The sequence below is a fragment of the Paramormyrops kingsleyae genome, chromosome 6, assembly GCF_048594095.1.
Source record: "Paramormyrops kingsleyae isolate MSU_618 chromosome 6, PKINGS_0.4, whole genome shotgun sequence".
Lineage (NCBI taxonomy): Eukaryota > Metazoa > Chordata > Actinopteri > Osteoglossiformes > Mormyridae > Paramormyrops > Paramormyrops kingsleyae.
Window position 1 is genome coordinate 35,227,621 of NC_132802.1, and position 22,186 is coordinate 35,249,806.

Below are 22,186 nucleotides of genomic sequence, written 5' to 3' on the forward strand. Positions count from 1 at the left end.
TCAAAGTATGGTCATTGCTGCAGTCCCCTGATCTGCCTTTTCGGCCCCATAATCTCACTTTCCTTTGACCGATACCTTCCAGAGCAGTCATCTGACCTTAAAAATCAAAATTCATTATTAATGCACGAAAAATCATGCACACTGTGCTGGAAAAGGGGCCTCATAAAGGTGACCTGCGCTAAAAGCCTGTGCTGTGGAGTGCTGCCACATCATCGACTGCCTGTGACCTGCCATCCTCACTGCAGCACTTTCTGCTTCCGTCATTCACTCCCCTCACATTACAGGCACTATAACATCCTTCCAGGTAAAGAAACTCTGGGTTTTCTCACTGCATCCTAAACTGGGCTATTTTTACTATTCTGCTGTTATTGTTTGTTTACCTAAAGTTGCTTAATTCTATCTGGCTGCTGGGGAGAGGAGATTTATTTATCAAAGAATTCAGGTTAATTGTCCTCGATAAGACCAAAGTAGAAAGGCCCAGTGTTGGAAAGGCTGGAAAGAATCTTCAGGGTGTTGTGTTCTTAACACTTCTTAACACTACTCACTGCCTATGTGCTATGCTTTTTATTAAAATTTACATCCAAATTATAAGTAAAATGATACATGTGAATCGCTGTTTTTCAGTGCCATGACCAAAGCTATGGGCACTCCCTGGTCTCACCAGGGGGGGCTGATCACCGCCTTGCATGCCCCCCACCCCCACCTCCATCCAGCACACTCATTTGGCCCTGATGTCAGCTCCCCCCACCCCCGACAGCCCACGTCACTGTAGCCCCAGCTGGACACTAGCCGTGTTGCATTGTTGCGAAACCTATAGAATGAGCACTTCCTGAATCCGCTGCCTTTTACATTTGCATCCTAATAAAGGCCTTTATAGCCTCTCTCTCATACTCTGGAGTCCACTGATTACCCCTTTTTCTAAGACCTCCACAGCCTAATATTGTGGTGTTTTTCATTTTAAAAATTATGAACCACTCGGATACCACACAAATTTCAATTCCTGGCCCCCCACCCCCCCACCATTCCCAAAAGGCGGCACGTCTGAACCATCCTTTGAAATTTCCAACAGTATCTGCAACAAGCGACTGGCTCACCGAAAGCCCGCGGGGAATCAGAGGGTGAGGTGCATTAGCCTCGCAGCGAGATTTGCATCCCACAAATGTGCTTGGCTGTTTATTTACGGAAGCGAGAGAGGCCAAGCTACAGCACGCAAGGGAGAATAATCTCGAGTCATCAATAGTGTTTGGGGAAGCAATTAATATCACAGCCCAGAGCCCCGGCACTGTAGCAGCATAACACATGGTACTGCAAACTGCTGTGTGACACATCAACTCCAATTCTTTTAGCACCTTCTGAATGAAGCCATCAGTGCCCTGTCAGCATCCTTATATGTGTCAGATCCATTACTGAAAGCCTACTGTACATGAGCTCGTTTGTAGCTATCTGAGTATTTACCTGAGTATTTGCATCAAAATAAATAGACATTCATACATATTAAATAATTACCTATACTGTATATTGTTATAAGAAGATCTTATTTATATATTTTTACTGACTCCCCCACTCTTTTTGTGTTGAGTTTATATGCTCTCCCTGTGTTATTCTCCCAGTGCTGTTCTCTCCGTGCTGTTCTCTCCGTGCTGTTCTCCCCGTACTGTTCTCTCCGTGCTGTTTTCCCCATTCTGTGCTGTTCTCCCTGTGTTTCCTCGAGGTACTCCATTATGCTCCCACGATCCAAAGATATGGACAAAGATAATCTGACATCTTCAAGTCTGTGTGTGTGTGTGTGTGTGTGTGTGTGTGTGTGTGTGAGAGAGAGAGAGAGAGAGAGAGAATTAGGTTTATATTACACAATGTAATAAAAACTGGTTATTTCGATTTCACGTCACCACAGAGATCTGTGAATGCAATGAAAAGACTAAAATGCAAAAAGTCTCATATTTTGTTTGGTTACTTATGGTTAAGGTTAGGACTGGGTAGGGGTTAAGGTTGTCATGTTGGTATTAAAATTTCTCCATAGAAACAAATGGAGAGTTCCTACAAAGATATAATTACAAACCTCTGTGTATGTGTGCGTGTGTGTGTGTGTGTGCGCGTGTGTGTGTTTGTGTGTGTGTGTGCACGTGTGTGTGTGTTTGTGTGTGTGCGTGTGCACATGTGCATATACTCTGCAATGGACTGGCATCGCGTCCAGTTCGTACCCCTGCTTTGCTTGATATAGGCTCCAGGCTCCCCTGCGGCCCTATTCAGGATAAGCAGTTGGAAGATGGATAGAAGAAGATGGAACTTGCAGCTCTGTTGCAGCACAGAGCTTATGAAAGTGTTACCTTGTCTAAAGATAACTGCAAACCAGATGCATTAACAATGATGCAATACAGAGATTGTAACCTCAGCAATACAAAGGATAAAATTAATATTTTCATTTGCTGCAAGCCAAACACACAATCGTCTATTTCTGAAAGTCTGCTAGTAGACCAAATGTTCAAGGATGACTTGATGTGTTGATGCACCGTCTGACTGGGGAAAAACTAACATTTAGGGAAAATGGGAACTACCCCATCTTCCAAAAGATTAGGGACTCATTTATGGAATTTTTAGCGGGTACAAATTTTGTCATGGAATAGTAGGAAATAAAAGCCTTGTCTCATTGTATTCTTGTATGCCTTTGTCTTTTACTGATGGTGTTGTACATGGCTCTACGGGCTAGTGCCCTGGGTCTGTGTCGAGAAGGGCCCGTGAGCAGGGCCCTTATACCTACCTGCCCCAGGGCCAATCAGATACTGGCTAAGCATGTTCTTTGACCCCAAGCTTTCACTCTGGACAAAAGCACCTGCTACATAAATGTAATGTTTAGCTGTGCATTACTGTCATGTTGTCATGGAAATCCAACAAATACATTCCTTAAAAAAAATGCAATGGATATTGGTACGATGTACCCAAAAACAAGTTCATACTACGGGATCATGAAAATATTCATCAAATCATCAGAAATGTGATCTTATTTTAATGTAGCACGAAATGAATATTGTAATATCTGGAATATAATTTTTAGGTAACTGTGATTAAAGGCACAAACTGTAAAATTAATTTTAATGTTCTTTATCCTTGAAATCATTTATCACATGATTTAATCTATCCCAAGTAATTAAAAACAGACTCTTATCATGTGCTTATCGGAATCAGTGGAATTTATGAGGTGGTAAACAATGAAAATAAGTCTGGAAGACCTCCCAAGATTTACATTTAATTATTTAGCAGATGCTTTTATCCAAAGAGACATACAAGAAAGAGAGCAGGGTCATCCAGTCCCTGGGGCAAAGGGGGTTAAGGGCCTTGCTTAATGGCTGCACAGTAAAATCACTGTCAGGCACAGGATTTGATCCTGCAACCTTCTGATCCTAACCTGCAGAGCCGCATGCCATAATCATTCTCCACTGTGGTGAGCAGTTGCAGAAATGCTATTTGTGTTGTATAATAATGCATACTTTAGGTACTTTTCTGTAGTTCGGGCAAAAACATGCTGTAAAGGTGCGAGATGGGACCTGTTACTCGATCCTAAACTTTACTGGAAGCCAGTGGAGATGTGGGGGTGGGGGGTTATGTGAATTTTGCTAGAGGCTAGAGGCATGGTTGAGGACTGCAGCTGCAGCATTCTGTGCTTGTTGAAGTTGTGAGACCAGACAGGATGTGACACCAACAAATAAATACTCGTGGTGGCTAGGAACAGATGTGGGATGATGAATTAGAAGCAAACAAGATACATCATTTTGGAATAAGTCTGAATTCACCTTAAATGTCTTTGCTGCAAATTTGAAGTTTATCAGCAGTCTTTTCTTTTTTTTTTAAAGCAATTCTACTCATGGACTGTCATGCATCCCGCTATGCTTATTACACATGGCAGCAGAGTTCCTGTCTCTCCCTCCCTTTTGGGTATCTTGACATCCTGAGTGTCACACGAAGAAAAGGCCTGTTCCTTGTCTGACACTGTAACTGCTATGTAGCGTTCAGCCACGGCCCGTCATTAAAGGCAGGTCAGTAGCATCCAGATGAAACTGCAGTGACCCCAACCAGGCCGGATGAGCCAGAGCAGAAAGGTCGGCATCAGGTGCCTGGAGGGTGAACCCACAGCTGAGGCACCCCACCAAACTGGGGTGAAGAGGACACAGGAAACCCAGTGTGATCGCAACACTTCATGGGTATTTATGCAACAAAGCCCAACATGGCAGTGAATGGCAGACTAATGCAAGTGCATTTGCACAATTTACACACCAATCTGTGGAAGCACGGCACAGGTTCGAGGTTTTCCAAAACCGGCCATCCTACGGTTTTATGTTTTCCAAGGCACAATGCTTATTCATCCATTTTCGGCAAAATGGACCTGCGAACAGTCTGGCAGCTGAAGATAACCTCATCCCACAGTATACTCAGTAAAGGTAATAGCAATTAAAAATAACAATGGTCTGCTGCGATTTAGCTGCAGCCAAGCACGATGGGTGTTTTTTTTTTTCAGCGGGCTTGTTTACTACTAACCAGTCTGAAGTGCATTTTGATTATGTCCCTTATCTCCATATGGTAGCTTCAATTAAAAGATCCAGAGCAAACGTGAAATACAACTTCCCCCTAATAAAGTTATCTTTTATATGACTGAGACTCAATTTTTCTCACTATAATTATGTCGATAACTGTACAAAAAAAAAAAACCTCACATGCACGCACGCCCGCTCGCTCGCGCACAAATGGCACACGCGCTCCCTATCTTTAAAAAGCCCGAGCCTGACAGGCACATATCATGGCAGAGCACAGTGCGGACGCGCTCATGCTGCTTGCTGATAAAGAGCCAGGAGCACGTCGGGAAGGCAGAGATAAGTCTGCGCCAGCAGACTGTCGCTCGGACGCGCCGAATATGAATTACCGCACCGCTAACAATTACTTTTTACACGATGGCAGTTAAGCAAAACCGCGCTTGGCGGAAGAGAAGCTTTGGAGCCGGAGCATTTTTTTCCACCGCTCCGACGCTTTGTCTACGGGAGGACATTGTTAAAATTACATACGCCATAGGGAGGAGGATCAAAGCCCCAAATAATAACATATTCACCTGCTTTCATTGTGAGGGAGGGGGGTGTGGTTGCCTCGAGACAGGGAATCAGGTGACCAGGTTGCAAGTGTTGATTTGCCCTTCCCGTGTCTTGTTTTTGCTTTGGCCCCGTTAAAATACAGTCTGATACAAGCACTTGTTTCCAAATTTTCCAAATTTCACGTACTCCCTCTGTCTCCACCGAAATGGCTGCTTTGGCTTTGTTTTGCGGGGTGGGGGGGGTCTTTAGGACCATGCACCCAGTGTGGCCTCACTGGGCCCTACACTATAGGGGCCGTTCAAAAGGGAAATTTGCCTTAGATAATGACAGGCTAAATAATAATGGGTTATTAAAATTATTTTTTCATTGATTATATGCAGCTACATTTCATCTAAATACATTATTTTGGCTTAATATTAAGGCTATAAAGGTACATGCATTAGTCGTGTACAGTTCAGCGCATCATTCTCAATTCAATGAAATGAAACAAATGAATACAAGCGGAACTTAAATTCAGAAGTAGATGTTCCACATGGAAAACATTATGCTAATTGTGGCTGTGAACTGGTTATGGCTAATGCTGTTTACAGTCAGTTATAATCGGAGCTTTGGGAACATTTTGACTTCCTAATAAAGTATACCAGCCCTGGAGAGACAGTAGTTAATAAGACCAAACTGGCTGTTGGCTCTGTTATACCAAACTGGGATATGTTGCTGGAAACACATCCAACATGCTAACTCATTTGAGACGACGTCATCCGAGTGTTTGTATGACCGGAGCAGGGCAGATACAGCCTCTGCAAGTCAGTCTCTTCATGGCATTTAAAGGCGCTCTAACTGGGCTGAAAAATAACTATAGGCTACGGGGGTGTTTACTTTTGCTGCCGCACCAAATCGAAGCCGTGTCTCTTAAACTGTGGTGCAAACTGAACCGAGAGATTTTCGACCCGTTGCATCTCTAGTGATCACATAGCCTAGGCTACGGTAACCTGCAGGGCCACGCCCCCATTTGGCGCTAGCTAGCCCACAAAGGGCAGACTGCAGACTGTCAGGTATTACTCTTCATTATAGTTGCATCTGTATTGCAATGAGCAAGCATTGCATTGATTCCCGTGGTTTATGCTGGCCTCAGCTGGGTCCCCAGATAAGCTGACTCGCCCTCGGCCATGCCTCTCCTCAGAAAAGCCACCAACCAGGTCAGTATACATCCTCAAACTGAAAAGCCAGCATCCCAAACGCACCTCCCAGAATGACACTCACACACTTTTGTCACATATGGCATCTCAACCATCTAAAAGCAATCCTGTGAATTTCAGTGAATTCATTGATGGATTAATCTCTACTATGTACACAGATATAGGCAGGGGGGAAATGTAAACATATGCTAACTATCCTAGGGAAATAGGGAATTTGTTTAACTTTTTTTGGTTCTCTGTTAAAATGAACCTTTGCCAGTATGGGCTACATGAGGCACTGCCTCATTCCACCTCATCCCCTGCTCATCCCCACCCCCACCACTACATTCCGAGGGCACCAAATATGCCACAATAACAGGAACAGGGCGTGCTATTAAAGTGATTAGAGCACCGGAGCCGGAGCCTGTCCTGCGAGGAGCTGAAATGCGACACCCGTCTGCCACATCCACCGAAGCATTGTGACCACGCTCTTTGTGCAATTCTCCAGGTAGAAGGCAGGGATGCTCCGCCGTGTGAGCACAGAGCTTATAACTACTCAGCTGCTGCATTGGTGCAGGTTAGCCTGTAAACACACACACTCACGCTCTGCTGGTACACTGGATATTGGCAGCAATTGCAACCATAGCCCATGCAGATCCCACCCAGCGGCCTCCCTCTGACACAAATTCACTTCCTAAGGTGTAAAATCTGAATCACCTGTTTTTCCCGCCTAAGATTAATAGAAGTAATTTATTAGTAGCTACAAATAAACAAATCACGCTTGCACCTTAATGTCATATCGCCTTCGACTTTGCCTTCAGTAGGACGATTTGTGTGAAGAAAATTAACTGCCTTGATACAGTGATTTGACGCTACCCAGAGGTGCAAATATTCAGTCCCAGTACTTACTCTCATGGCCTCTGCTTTCTTGTGGAACATCTCCTCCATGTTTTTGGCCAGTTTCTTAACAAGCTTCAAACCATCAATATCTTCAACTCGGACAAATTTCTCAAATTCTTTGTATTTCTGCAGAAAGAAACAAAAGCATTGTTATTTTCAAAAATCTTTATTCTCTCATGATTTCCCACAATAATTTATTCTCTCTCATGATTTCCCACAGCAGCCACTACAGTTTACAATTCAGATTATAATCCAGTCTCGGAGCTGGATATTATAATGAGAAGGGTATTTGTGGTCTTTCAGGCACAACACTGACATTTCGACTGTCTACTGCTCTAACTCAGAGGATGTAAATAGCCAGAGGACAAGGAAAATCGGCGAGTCACATGAATTCCATTGAGTTCTCTCATAATGAGTAGCCTTAATACAGCATTCTGGCCGCTCTGCTGAAAGAACATCCCAGTCCCTTCTAGAACATTCCAGTCCGTTCCAGAAGGTACAGATCCCTTTCAGAGGTATCACCCATGGCACATTCAACAAAAATGGTCTGAGATCTTCAAATAAGACTAGATTAAATGACTGTGCATGCTGTTCCTCAGCCCTCAGTGTGCTGGACATGACTGCACAGTTAATGTAATGTAAGGCCCGTAAAGCCATCTCCATGTAATGGAAGGTGATGACAGGTGAGAATTATCCACTGACAAATGGGAACTCTGGCAGTAATCTGTGTGTGCATGTGGGTTATACTTAACCTCACAAACAAGTATAATTAAGTCCAATCTCACACAAACACAGGGCTATATTAAATCTCACACGTAGGATTACCGTAATCTCAAACACAAGGAGGTTTCATTCACTGCCACACATAAATAGGACTGTATATAAATAAACTCAAATACACACATAAGCTTACATACAATCTCACAAATAGGTAGAGTTGTGTTTAATCCCATTGTATATGTAGGGTTATATTAAAACTCACACACATAAATGGAGATATATACACCTCGGTAATCATTAAGGGTATTTTCTTAAACACTGTTCCCATTACGTTCAGTGTGAGGGGGAGGCAACTTTAATTTACTTTAAAAATGTACCACAAACAATCTTAGGTAGAGGTTACTGATGTGTTAACCACTATTCTAGTATTTACATTGTAAGTTTACTTCTACATGTTAAGCAGTCCTTATCATTTTTCCTAATTGCTGATGCTATGATGAATCATGTATGCAGTTGAAGGTAATGATATTAAGTAAAAATATCAGCGAGCCTGATGATATCAGCGCAAAATTCATTAAAATTACTGCTGAACGGTGCCAATCAGCCAACATGAAATCAGGCAAAGAAGAATTTATCAATGTTTTATTTCAGCTCAGAGAATCATTTCCATTCATCAGGCTGCACTTATAATAAAAAACGGCAAATCTGCAGTAGTCTTGGCAAGAGAGAATGCCACAAAAATAAAAACTTTATTATAAAATATTCATGTTTAAAATCTGCAGTAAAATAGAAACTCATTATATCCCTGCCTTCGAAGAGAAGGAGAGGTTATAAAAGCTGCTATCGTAGCAGGTTTATTGCCATAGAAAACAACAATGTCCTTTGTCTTCTCAAAGATGGAGGGAGGTGGAAGGAGTTAGGCTGGATCTCTGGGAACGGACCACAGAGGCACGCGAGAAGCATCCTCTTTAGGCCGGCAGACCAATGGGGGTGGGGGGGGCGGGGGTGTTCTTATGAAACATTAACATCTGCTTAAGGCTCCAGTCCCAAGACAGCAGCATTCATCATCAGAGGAGGGGGACAAGGAATGGAATCCCCCCCCCCCCCCCAGCCTCTGTTTTACCACATCATTTCACACAAATGCCTGGCCAACAAAACCGCCGCCTCATTGTCATGGTGGCTAATGCCCCCTGTGCTTCCAGGAGCCTTCTTCACTCATTGCTTTTCCCCCCTCCCCTGATTCTAGTAACTACCTGTCCAACCATAGGATGGTGGGGGCTCAGTGTCCCTGGAAGACATTATAGCACGTTTGGCAAGAGGAAGATTTAAGACTGAAGTCTCAGATAACAGTGCAAAGCCTGAGCACATAGGAAGACAGCAGGAATTCATAGACTGTCCACAGAATGGTCATGTGATTACTGGACTCCCTTCACTAAAATCAGGCGTCTCAAAGTCCGGCCCTGGAGAGCTACTATCCAGTAGGTTTTCTATCCTATCTGGCTTCTGATGAGCCTCACCTGTTCCTGGTATTTACCTGGTATTTACCTAAGTACTCATTTCCTTTATACTTCACTCCGATACCTGTTAAAACAGCATCCCTCGGAACCTTGCCCTACAGGTACAGACAGTGCAGTTCTCCTAACCCATATGATACACTGTTGTGTGTCAGTCCCTAACCGAGACATGAATGATTTTTAAAATTTCTTTGATCCCATAGTTTGCCACCGAGTCTGGCTCAGATCTGTTTATAACTCTTTATAAACAGTACTGTGCAAGAATTCTATACAGTTGAAGAAAATGTTGAAAGCTATTTATCTGCATGGTGTAAAACACAATTTAACGTGTGAACATATGCAAATTAGCAGTAACACAATAAAAACTAACAAGAACTTCTTCTGTTCTAAACAAAAATGACAGATATCTAATGAGATAGCTAGGAGATCTCAGCTTTATTTCGCAAACCTCTCCTCAGGGGCACCCCAGCCATTCCGTGTTTTCGTTGAAGTTCACCACCACATTAATTCAGTTACTTAAATGACTCAATGAGGTAAAAATACATGGGTGCATTAGATGGTTTCTGCAAATTTTGGAGTGATTTTAGAAGCTGTTTTAAAATAGCTAAGCTGACATACTTTGACAGAGACAATATCATAGTTTTACTCCAACACAAAGACACTTCCTCTCACTGCCTAAGACTGTATGCACACTGTTTTATATATATACACAGTACCAAATATTCAGCTTTTACACCTGAAACCATGCTACGTTGTTCATCAAGACACACAGGTATTTTTGGTTCAGCACCTCCTTGACCTCTTGTACCGTTCTGTTCACCTCGTGCATTTAAATCACAAATCCCATTTATGTGCATGGCCCACTTACAACAGACTAACAAATTAGTCTCATAACCAAGAAGCTGTTCTTGTTTTGCAAAATCTGAAAATTAGGCTAGTTTAGTTTTTGTATCCATAGATCCCAAATATATCTCATATGGTATAATTATAAAGTGAGAGAAAGGTTTCTTAACCCTATCCATCCATCCACATATACATCCATCTATCAATCGATCCATCTCTCCATCCATCTTCCATATCCGCTTGTCCACTGTAGGATCTTAGGGGTCAAGAGCCTATCTGGGAAACAACAGCCACAAGGCTCTGCATGCCTATTTACAGTATTAGAGTGCCTACATTGAGTCTGTGTCCCAATTTAAACGGAAAAGTCAGTTAAACAGACCCCATTTTTCCTATATGGCAAGTAGCAGAGTCAAAAATATATAAAATACATAATCAAGTGCTGGCCAAAATCTCTATTGTCTGTTTATGTTAAAATACAACTGCTTGAATACAACCTTTTCTCCAACAAGCTACATGCCTGAGATGCCTTCAAAGGTTTTTTCATGGTATTTTCTGGATGTTTACTTCTGTTGCCCCATCAGCCCTGAATTTCAGCCCCGGGACATGGCAGAAGGCGCTCACAGGATTCGGAAGCACACAGTCGGCTCCACACTTTTCGTTAACTCCTTGGCATAGAACACCGACACACCTGAGCAGGCGAGGCACAGTCAGAGCGCGAGGCGAAGCTCCTAGTGTCAGAATGGGGCATCGTTTAAGTCTGAGTCACATAAATATACCTGCAAGACCAGCAACCACAGCAAGACCTTCCAGTATCCGCAGTGTGGTAGAAGTCTGACGTCATTCGCCACGCTGGCTCCACAAGAGAGCACAGGGCTCTGGCACTTTGTTCAAACAGCCTCATGCAGAATCTGAGCAGATACCACACCTACGAAGCCACCTACAGTCCACTAGCATGGGACAATCAGGGGTGTCACCCTCTCAGGTAGAGTACAGCCCTCAAAGCAGCAAGTGCCTCTGGGTCCCACATCCACTCCACACATTCAGAGATGTTCAGGTGTGTCTGCTGGCCAGCAAGATGATGCATCCTCTGCAAGTCAAGGCACTCACTGGCATGTTTATCGCTGATATTATAGCATTAATCATTTGTTGGTGTTTTCTCTCCCCATCATTTCTGACGTGCCCTGCAAGACACGGCAAAATGTGATGACAGGCAAACACCTATGATGACAACTTCCAGCTTAGTGTGGGTGATTAATGAACAAAGGAAACTTCATTTCACAGAGACACGCAGCCCCCAGTTCGCAAGTTTTAGCTAATTTTACGGATGGCTGGTGCTCACTTTATGAATCCCACCCTCCACACAGCTGCCAGACTCCCTTTACACCCCCTTCCTGCTACCCCCACCCCCTCCACACACACACACACACACAAACACATACCAGCATCACCACCAGAAAACCACCATTAGCCTCTGACTCCCATCTTCATTGTGGTTCCCTTCTTCTGACCAAACACATGCTAAACCTGAATCCTGCATCTTCTCACAATCCACATGCAAAACAAAATCTCTCCATATAGGTCTAAATAAACTCTCATTCCAAATATTCTTTGTGATATGTAAACACACTACCCAATGGGCCAGAATTATTTACCATTTCAATATAAAGTCAAGGCAGAATCAAAGGTAACTTCCTACACTAGAGGCCAAAATTGTAGAAACAGGTCCAGTTTTTAGAAATTGCAGAACTTTATTCTAGTGACTCCAGTTACTTACTTAATCATCAAATGTATGATATTTGTAAACATTCTTTGATTGTTTATAAACATTACTGCCAAAATTCATGTAATGATTTTTAAAGCGTAATGCCAAAAATGCTAGGTGTTTCCGCAATATTGGCCACTAGTGTAGATTCAGCACATTTCGCTGTCACCAGTGCAGGGATTGATAAGTGAGTTTGACTGCTTTCATGATGTGAATCATTACGTAAAATTCATTCATATTCTCCCTGCAAGAAACAACCTCTATCACATCATGCAGAAGTTTCAAAAATGTTCTTCATTTTATAACAATATTATCTACTTCTTCTGTTTTTTCTGTCTTTTCTTGCATGTCACACTTGTATTTCCATAGCGAGGGGCTCGTTGGCCTCACACCTGCAGGGTTGTGGGTCTCATTCCTGTGTCTGTGTGAGTTTCCTTCCACGACCCAAACGTTTGCCATTTCTGTGACTGATTCACTCTGATTGTCTATACTGCGGTGGACTGGAATCCCATCCAGGGTGTCCCCTGCCTCATGTCCTGTAATGGACTGGAATCCCATCCAGGGTGTCCCCTGATTCACTCTGATTGTCTATACTGCAGTGGACTGGAATCCCATCCAGGGTGTCCCCTGCCTCGTGTCCTGTAATGGACTGGAATCCCATCCAGGGTGTCCCCTGCCTCGTGTCCTGTAATGGACTGGAATCCCATCCAGGGTGTCCCCTGCCTCGTGTCCTGTAATGGACTGGAATCCCATCCAGGGTGTCCCCTGCCTCGTGTCCTGTAATGGACTGGAATCCCATCCAGGGTGTCCCCTGCCTCGTGTCCTGTAATGGACTGGAATCCCATCCAGGGTGTCCCCTGCCTCGTATCCTGTAATGGACTGGAATCCCATCCAGGGTGTCCCCTGCCTCGTGTCCTGTAATGGACTGGAATCCCAACCAGGGTGTCCCCTGCCTCGTGTCCTGTAATGGACTGGAATCCCATCCAGGGTGTCCCCTGCCTCGTGTCCTGTAATGGACTGGAATCCCATCCAGGGTGCCCCCTGCCTCATGTTCTGTCCATCCTGGGATATGGTCCAGGCCCAAAGTGACTCTGCATTGCATAAAGGTTTGTGAAAAATCAAATGATCCATGATTCCCACAGTTTATATGTCTGTAAAGCTTCTCAAATTATCACCTTTGGTGTAATTTTGTAAATTGCACAATGTCTTAGAAAGTCTTCCAGAACTAAAAACATCTTTCATTAAACCTCAGACCTGCCTGAAGTGTCAGACTATCAAGAAAAAAACCAGCCAATTTTATCCATTTTGCTGTGGGGAAAAATCAATGCCATGATGTATATAATAAAAAGGGAAAGTATTCAGTTGGATGATTTATTAAAGTGTTTCAGTAACTGAGCGTCTGTGATTGAGTCATGTTGTCTGTCACATGTAATGAGCTTTTATTTCTTAATAATGTGCCACCTTTGAAAGATGTGTATGTCCAGATCCTTCTGGGGTCCTGCGCTCTTTACCAGCTCAAATGAACAGACAGACCAATAGGATACAACAATGTGCTTCAATACTCTAACACCTCAATAAGGGTCATTGTTTCGCAGTCACTTGCATGGTATGACACCTCTCCCTACCCTTCCTACTACAGTCTCAAAAAAGGAACTACTTTTAGCAAATGGAAGAGGCATTACTATACTGCAGAGAGACAGGACTAGAAACAAAACAACAGTGTTCTGCCTGGGAAAATGCTAAATTATGCATTGAAATTAAAATTGAAATTTAAGATTGCCTATTGAGGCAATTCAGTGGCTTTCTTGCCGGTCCAAATACGGAAATAACCAAATTTCACTGTGCTAAGCACTGACCAATTCATCATCGGCATCTCTCAAGCTGAAGCCAGCTACAGTACCACAAGCATGCAGCAGTGCCCAGGCCTCTGCTGTAAATATTAACAACTGTGCTCAAAACAAACATATGGTGACCAACTAGAGACCGTGTCCTGTTCACTGGCTGCACTATATTTTTAGAGAGTTCTTCTGTAAATGCCTTCTATATAAACAAATACTACAAAGCCTAAATATGGGATACAACAGTGGCACAATAGTTTTTCCCACGGCAATCTTTGTGTGTCCATAACTAAAAGTAGCATCTTTTGACTCAGTAGCACAGACAAGTAGGACTGATTTGTTTTTCGAGCTAGTGACTCCAAGGAACAGGGTGGGCTCTGATGGCTGATGTCACTGATTAGACAGAGGAGACACCTATTTGGAAGATGGAGCAGGAGAAAAAGGGATTCCATAATCCTTTCCATGGACACTATTTCAGCCATCGTTAGATGCCTTCACGGTACGGAGTACGCATCACTCTGCTTTGTGTATAGCAATCAGAAAATGTCTGTGTCGGCATGCTGATAGACGATTTTGATGTTCGCGCAAAGAACACATTTCATATCTCAGAGTTTACATTTTATAAAACAAGCTGCTCATTTGCTAAACACAGGAAGAGGTGAGACTCCACTCAGCAGTTGGCAGTGGAACCAGCCTGGTAATTATAGTTTTGTTTTAATGATCTGTGAAGTGCTGTAATGATTTATTTCACAGTAGCTAGCTCATGTTCATCTGCGGCAGATGCTGGAAGTACTTCCCTCCGTCGAGGACCAGACGCCCCTCGCTCAAAAGGCTGGTGTACACTCACATCCCTTTATATTCATTTAGGACTGTATTGATGTCATTTCGCATTGTGAGATACCGGCACTGGGTAACAGACGGAGCTCTTAAAGCCTAGAATGGCACCGCATCGCACCCCCTCCTAAGCGCCACATTTCCAAGATGCTGCTCGAGCTCCTGCAGAAAGTAAATTGTGCAGCATACATGCGATGGCTATTGTAGCCGTTAAATGTCCCCTATTAAAATGAAATGGGTGATAACGGTGAAATGCAAGAGGCAAGAAAAAGCAATAAACTGTCGTGTGTGTGTGTATGTGTATGTGTGTGTGTGGATTAGGTTTATATTACATTGTGAGGACCAAATATCTACATTTAGTAATTTGAAATTTATCACATATATTTCCTCACTGAGGTCCTTACAGGGTATCATATACATTTATTAGCATCCAATGGTATTTTTGCATGGCATTTATTCAACAGTTCTGGCCAACTTGTGATAAAATCTGTAATCAATTCTCCCCTTAAGCCCTCTTCCTAGGTGGCTAACAATAACGCCAATGGCTGCAAATTTCTTTATAATATTGCAAACTGTTGAAACAGAAATGCCAAGGTCTGTGAAGATTTTTAGCCTTGCAAACTGCATATTCTTGGCACCCATAGACAGCCCCCTTACCCTTTCCCGGTAAGTCTGAGCAGGAATGAAGCTATTTTTACACTTGAAGATCACTTCTTTAGATATTCAAATTATTGGCACCCTTACAGTGAAGGGCACAACTTTGTCGCAACCTGGTCTCTTATAATAGTAAAAATGAACGGCTTTGCTGACAGTGTCAAATGCCAGATTACTTAACTTCCAGGCTTTTTCGGGAACTGAATATGCAAGTAGGCCTATCTGTCAAAGTAACAATACAGTAATTTAACAGCAGCTAACGCTACAGCCACATCATTTCACATAATTGTTCTCCAAGAGACATTACTACTCATATTCTCATATCCAAAAACAAACATTTGCATTTACGGAATGTATATTTTAAACTGACCTATATTGTATGTATATGCTATACACATACTGAGTCATTAAGATCGAATATGAAAAATTACACAAACGTCAAACTTGGTTTAGCTCAGTAAGTTCACTTATAAGTTTGTTGACTTATAACATATTCAACATATTCCAAAACACTAAACAAAAACCTCAGAAAAATACCACTGACTGAAAAGGGCGCTTATTAAGTATATAATACTTTTGATAAATACTATTAACAGACGTTCACAAGATTAGTATAGGTGCTAATGTAACCTATGTTGTAATTTATAATTCTGAATTCTAAGGTTTTTCCTAAAGAAAAGGAAAAGATATGATTAATTAAGCCCTTGCATTACTGCATTTTTCTGCAACAATTTTCAGTGGCCAGTTTCTAAACAACACAACCAAAGAGCCAACAGGGAGTCGCATTCTGCTGTAATAAAAACAAGTACCAAAAAAACAAATGCAATAAGAGTCATATGAAGTAAATGGCAGCCCAAGCAAAAATAATACAAAAAGGTTTAGTGCGTAATACAAGCACCAAACATGTTATTTCAAATAATAATTAACATTTAATCTTCATCGTTTTCCAAACATCAGTAGATGCCATGTCGCCATTACGGTCCAGTGTGTTCCGCAGAATCGAGGGGAGCTCTCCGGAGTGGTGCAGCATTATAAATTCGGCTTGCTGTCACGATCCGCCTCACAGTTCGCCTGTCGTATCTGCCTGTGTAATAGCAAGCTTGTATTTACCCAGACAGGAGCATTTCCAAAATCTACAAGGAGAAGAAAAAAAATCCGCCTGCCTTACAAGAAGGGGTAGGAATACTCATCACAATGCCTTCCTTAGCCCCATGTACACGGGCCGACAAATTACTCTCTCAAAAGAAGAGCGTGGGCCTTAGATGAAGTGGAACAATTAATTTCACGCTTGTCCTCCCCGTCTCAATAGCAGGTTGATTTGAATCAGATATTCTGGGAGAGTTGCTGCTTGCCGTGGACAGCTAGGGTGTCCGGACAGACCCCGGCAATGACTGGAACTATAAAACAATCTATCAAGGGGAGTAATTATTATATTGACGAGAACTAGTAGGCGTCTCAAACTCTAATCAATTGCAGAGGGCTTGGCTTGTGGCAGGAACATCGAATAGCCTTTGTTGGTGCTGAAACAACTCATATTGTGGAAAGCATCTTAATAATTACTCACTGATTCTTCGTTTTCCACCTGAATGGATATATCGATCACTGTAACCTGTACCTACTGACCAGACCTCTTAATCTGAAGTATAGGGAAAATGCTAATGTTGGCACAAAATAAAACAGCTAAGGACACTAAGTGATTGTATTTCCCTCCTCTGACCAGCCATTATAATTACATTTTCTTTTGCATCCTTTGGTGACGGGGAGACATTTCCAAAGGTAGCCCTCCCCCATTGCAACTACTGCAGTCAAAGTTATGCAGGGAGAAATTCATCAAAGCAATTACTGTAAGGCAGCACCATTAATGCCAGAATCCATGGCTGTTCCCTCGGCTCCTCACCATCGTCATCGCTATTCCAGGAACTCTCCGGTGAAATGACATCCTGCAGAAGCAGGAAGCCAACCAATCTTCCAGAGCTGACAGGAGCCATTTCCTAGGACTTCCGTCACCATCAAGCCCTTAATCTTTTGCGAAGGCAGCAGGTGGTCACCTGAGCACTTTTCTATTCTAACATTTGAGTCATTTTCACTAAGTGTGATTACAGTGTAGGAGAGACAGCAATCATGACTCCGACAGAAGCTGGAAATAGGAATCTAGCAGAGGGTTTGTTTGGGGAGTCGTTCACCATCATGTCCCTAAATTGCTCTGTGGTTTGAGATTAATGTCTTAAAGTTTTTTCTAAGAATCATTTGACCCGGCCATCATGTGGATCAAAACAGCAGTGATTGGACTTATTCAACTAAAAAACTTATTGCCTTTTTCCATTCATTCTCCTTTTCATACACTTTCTTTCCAATTTAAAAAGTGATAATTTGTGTGCCAAACACTTACTTGTATATGTCGATGATGGTTTCAAAATAAAAAAAAAAATACAACATTCTAAAGTAATGGGTTTCTGTCAATGTAGCAGTGAAAACTGCTGTGTGAATCCTATTAAGGCCCTCTTCACAATGACACCTTTCAGACTCTGTTGTCATGGTTTGGCCACCACCCATTGGCGCACTAAATCATTCTGCTGGCAAATTCTGGCCAAATAATACAGCAAAAGCAAACAGGGCAATCGCTGAAGGAGGAGGACAGGTCTTGTTCTCTTCCAGCATGGGTCCTTGTGTCACAGGGGAGCACCAATTTTAATGCGGAACCTATCTTAGGGCCACCAATTTAACTTTGCCTTAGACAGTTCAATTCAACTGCTTAGCTGACATCTCTGTCCAGAGCAACACACGATTTTTCCTGGATATTGTCTTTTGGAGGTTTGGCTACTATAGGATGCCCAAGGTTAGCTGCTGGAAACAACAGCAACTTGCAGGATACTTAACACATAACTGCACACACCTAATCGTAATGTTAGTGAATATCCCAGGTGTTAATTCACAATGCACACTTTTTAAGGCTGACAACTGGGCAGGAAGATGGTGTTAATTATTTACTTGAAAAACAATGTTTCATTTTAGCTCATCTGCACTGAGTAACATACAGGTTTTATATATTTGTTGTGTGTATGCAAGTCATGTTGCATTTCTAAGTCCGTAAACTGAGGAAACCTAAGATGTTTAAATCATTCTTGAAGCCCATCTGTACAAGGGAAGAAAAACCAGTTAAAGACTAACTACAGATGGGCAGTGCGCTAATGGAAACACTCTAATGCATGCCGGCATTTCCAGAATGCTTCTTGGAAGTTCAACATCCCTCTGTAAACGCGTCATTACCTCTTGGAATGTGTGTCAAGCTCCCACAGAGTTTAATGGCTTCCATCTTTCACTGTCCTGGTGCTCAGAAGACTCTGCGACTCGTGGCACCGACAATCTTCACTGCTATCTGCTGCACCTCGATCTCCCTCCAAGAGCAAAACACTAAAAGAGTAACTATGCTGCAGTGTAACGTTTTGTTGTCAATTTAAACAGTTGTATTAATGTGCCACTAAACATGAACATAATACTTTTATGGAAATGACGCCAATGTTTTAAATAACTGGGTGCTTTTCGTGTTTTTTTTTTTGCTAAACTTTTTTTTTTTCTTTTGTTCTCTCTGACATTTATCAGATAAACGTAGAGCCAAGCAAACAGGCCAGAGCGGAGAGTCGCTAAATGAGAAGAGATAAAGGTTAAAAGACTGCAAGGCCGTGTAGGTTTGACATGATGTGCGGAAAGCCCTGCTATCATCCTGTCAGCCTGTGAGGTACCTAATTCCATTAATCTGCTCTCTTTGTGGGGGAAGGGGGCTGAATGAGCCCAGATTCCCAGTGATATTAACTGGCTATATTGGGCCGCAGGCTGACAACTGGGCAGGAAGATGGTGTTTTCTAGGCATCTAATGCCGCCGTATTAGTGCCACCGTGTCATTATGGGCCAAGCAGGAAACCTGCCAATGTGCTCGTTTGCTGTACTTTTGTGTAGCGCAGACAGACACAGAAACCATGCTGTAGCAGGAATACAGGCTTAGGCACCGTGGTAAATTTGGATGGTTTTATCTGAAATGACTAAGACTGAGTAATTGTACTATATTATAGTGTTTCACATGTAAACATTGTTTTTGTCTCAGCAATTTTTTCCCAGTTAAAGGTCGTGGATTAAGGGCTGTGATACAAGTATTTAAATGAGAGACAAACACAAACACACTCCCTGAAGTCTATTCCAGGCAGCATATGGGCCAAGACTGGGGTACAGGATGCCAATCCATTACAGAGTACATACACACTCAAACCATATATCAGAGATGGGTGCTTCACTTGGCTACTCCTACTCGAGATGCACATTAGTAGACTTCCAACTTGACTAGCAACTTACTACTAATTGATCTCAGACTTGATTTGAACTCCTGGATAAAGCCTCATGAACATTAGGTAATTTGTAATTTAATGAGAAGCTGAACATTTCTGCAGTAGCAGAACGTTTTTTTTTTTTTTTACAACCCTCCCGGATCTTTTAAGCAGTCCCTTTAGCATTTTGCGATTCTGCAATAACAGAAATGAACACAAAATCAAGCACGCTCCATAATATTTCCAAGAGCTTGCAATTTTCCAAATCTACTGCAGCTTTCCACGCATTCATGTATGTTTTTTGCTAGACTGCACTGAGGACATGAGCACAGTGAACACATCTCATATGGAGTACAGATAAACATACAGTACAGTAGTCTGATTGAAAAACAATGGGCACTTTGAAAATGAAACGATACATTTTTCTGTCAATGTATTTGTCTGCACCAGAGGTTGGAATAACTCATGACCTCATTTCCATGGATGTTAACCAGCCTTTACTAATACAGACACAGAGCTGGGCTCAGGGAAAAAGGAGGGGGGGGGAATGTTCCACAAAACAGGATTTCTCAGTTTACTGGGTTCCCAAATGAAAAAAAAAACACACATAGCTCAGGCTATCAAGCAATTTTTATGGCCGCATTCATACCAAAAAACACACTTGATATCTAAGGCACTGAAGGCAAAAGGAAATATAAAAAATAAAAATATAAATCTTTTACAGGTACATGAATTATACCGTATGTGATGAGATATGGCTTTAGTAGGAAATACATGTTTATGGGTTGTTTTCTTCATAGAAATTTCCATTGCTTTTATATTATCCTATGAAAGACATGTATGATTTCTCCACCATTATCTGGTTTAATTAGACATGAGAAAATTCATGTTATGTTCTCAGAACACAAAGTGAATATATCAACTGAAAAAGCATGTTTCCTTTTCAAAATACTTAGTCTTGTTATGTGGAACGGCAGTCCATGATTCAACTAAGTTTATTCAAAGAATTAATACAGACAAAACCTTCATTTAATATGCATTGTACATGAATGTAGGACTTGTTTGACAGTACAATAATTTCATATGTATTTTACATCAGTAAAAGACATATATGTCTAGTGATGATTTAAATTAATACAAATTGTATGTTTATTTTGAGTGTCATCTAAAAAACTTATAAGACTTGGTTGAAATGCATAAGAGTCATATATTATTTTTTTAAAACTTTTCCACATGGGTTACCTTAAGTTAGAAGTCATGATTGTCCAGTAGGAATGCTCATTATCTAAACTCTTTTGAACAATCATGACATCTAGCTTAAATTAACTCAGCTAACTGAGAAATCCTGCTTCATGGAACACCCCCAGACATGCTGTGATGCACATAACATAACAGGCGAAAATGTACTGTAAACAACCTGATAGATCGCTGGCATGATTTAATTATCTGCTAATGTTGAATCCATAGTTTACCTAGGAAAAAATGGCTATTTTGCCAATTTATGAATATTTTCGTCATTTAGAACTCTGCAAGTTGAATCAAAAATTTTGAGAAAGGCAATTACATATTTGCAGTCTAAAAACAAAGCACTTAAGGGGACATTTGCTTGTCTTTGTTTAGTGTTTGTGTACTTTGTTAAAAAAAAAAAAAACAGGAGACATACACAGGCCCATAAACAGGAAGTAAGGTCAAGAAACTAGCATTTCTACATGATGTCATTGCTGATGCTGAGATTTGAAAACATTTTAGATAATGCATTTTTCATTTGTTTTCAGCTAAGGAAGTCAACATAGCACTCAACCAGTGCCTTATGTTTTATAATTTATTGGCTTCAAGCCTTAATCTGTACATGTGTTGTTGATACCCTTTGCCAGTGAGGCAGTATTTGCATTGATGCCAACATCCGTTTAAGTGAATTATATAGTGTTTTTTCTTAATTCTAAATTTGGGCATAGTGCTTAAATGATACTGAAACTGTGGTTCTTACACTATTGACCCTTATTAGTTACTGTACTGGATACAATTCAAGCTCTTGTAGTACATATGCAGAGCTTGAAGACTGGACTTAGACTCTAATTCAAAGACTTGAGACTTTATTCTTACTCATCCCTCAGAAACTTCAGACTTGACTCAAACATTTTGTGACTCATGAACATCTCTGCCATATACTAAGGCAACTTAGAGATGCCAGTTAGCCTAAATTTAGGTCTCTGAAGACCCACACAACACAGGGATAACATGCAATCTCCACAAGGAGAGGGAAAGCTGGACTGAAACTCTCAACCTTGAGATCTGAGGACCAGAGGTGGATAGTTCAGGAACTGAAAGTAAAAATCCAGACCAAGATTTTGTTTCAACCAACCAGTTGAGCATAAAGAGACACAATCACAGTGGACACAGTGCTATCCATTGAGCTACCATGCTAACACATAACAATAGAACAGATCTGGAAAAAAAAATACAGGAAAAGGAATACATACTTGTACAAAATAACTTACTACATGTCTTACACCTTTTGTAAGTATTGCAGAAAGAATAAAGGTTCCGAAATCACT

The 22,186-nt window shown here is 41.7% G+C and overlaps 1 protein-coding gene across 2 annotated transcripts in view; it reads right to left on the reverse strand.

Moving 5' to 3' along the window:
* cacna2d3a (calcium channel, voltage-dependent, alpha 2/delta subunit 3a) overlaps nucleotides 1–22,186 on the reverse strand; it is a 163,064-nt gene that overhangs the window by 122,102 nt on the left and 18,776 nt on the right. For both annotated transcript variants that reach the window (XM_072713125.1, XM_072713126.1), the window contains exon 3: nucleotides 7,160–7,276. In XM_072713125.1, coding sequence (XP_072569226.1) covers nucleotides 7,160–7,276 — 117 coding nt within the window. The remainder of the gene's footprint in view (nucleotides 1–7,159; nucleotides 7,277–22,186) is intronic.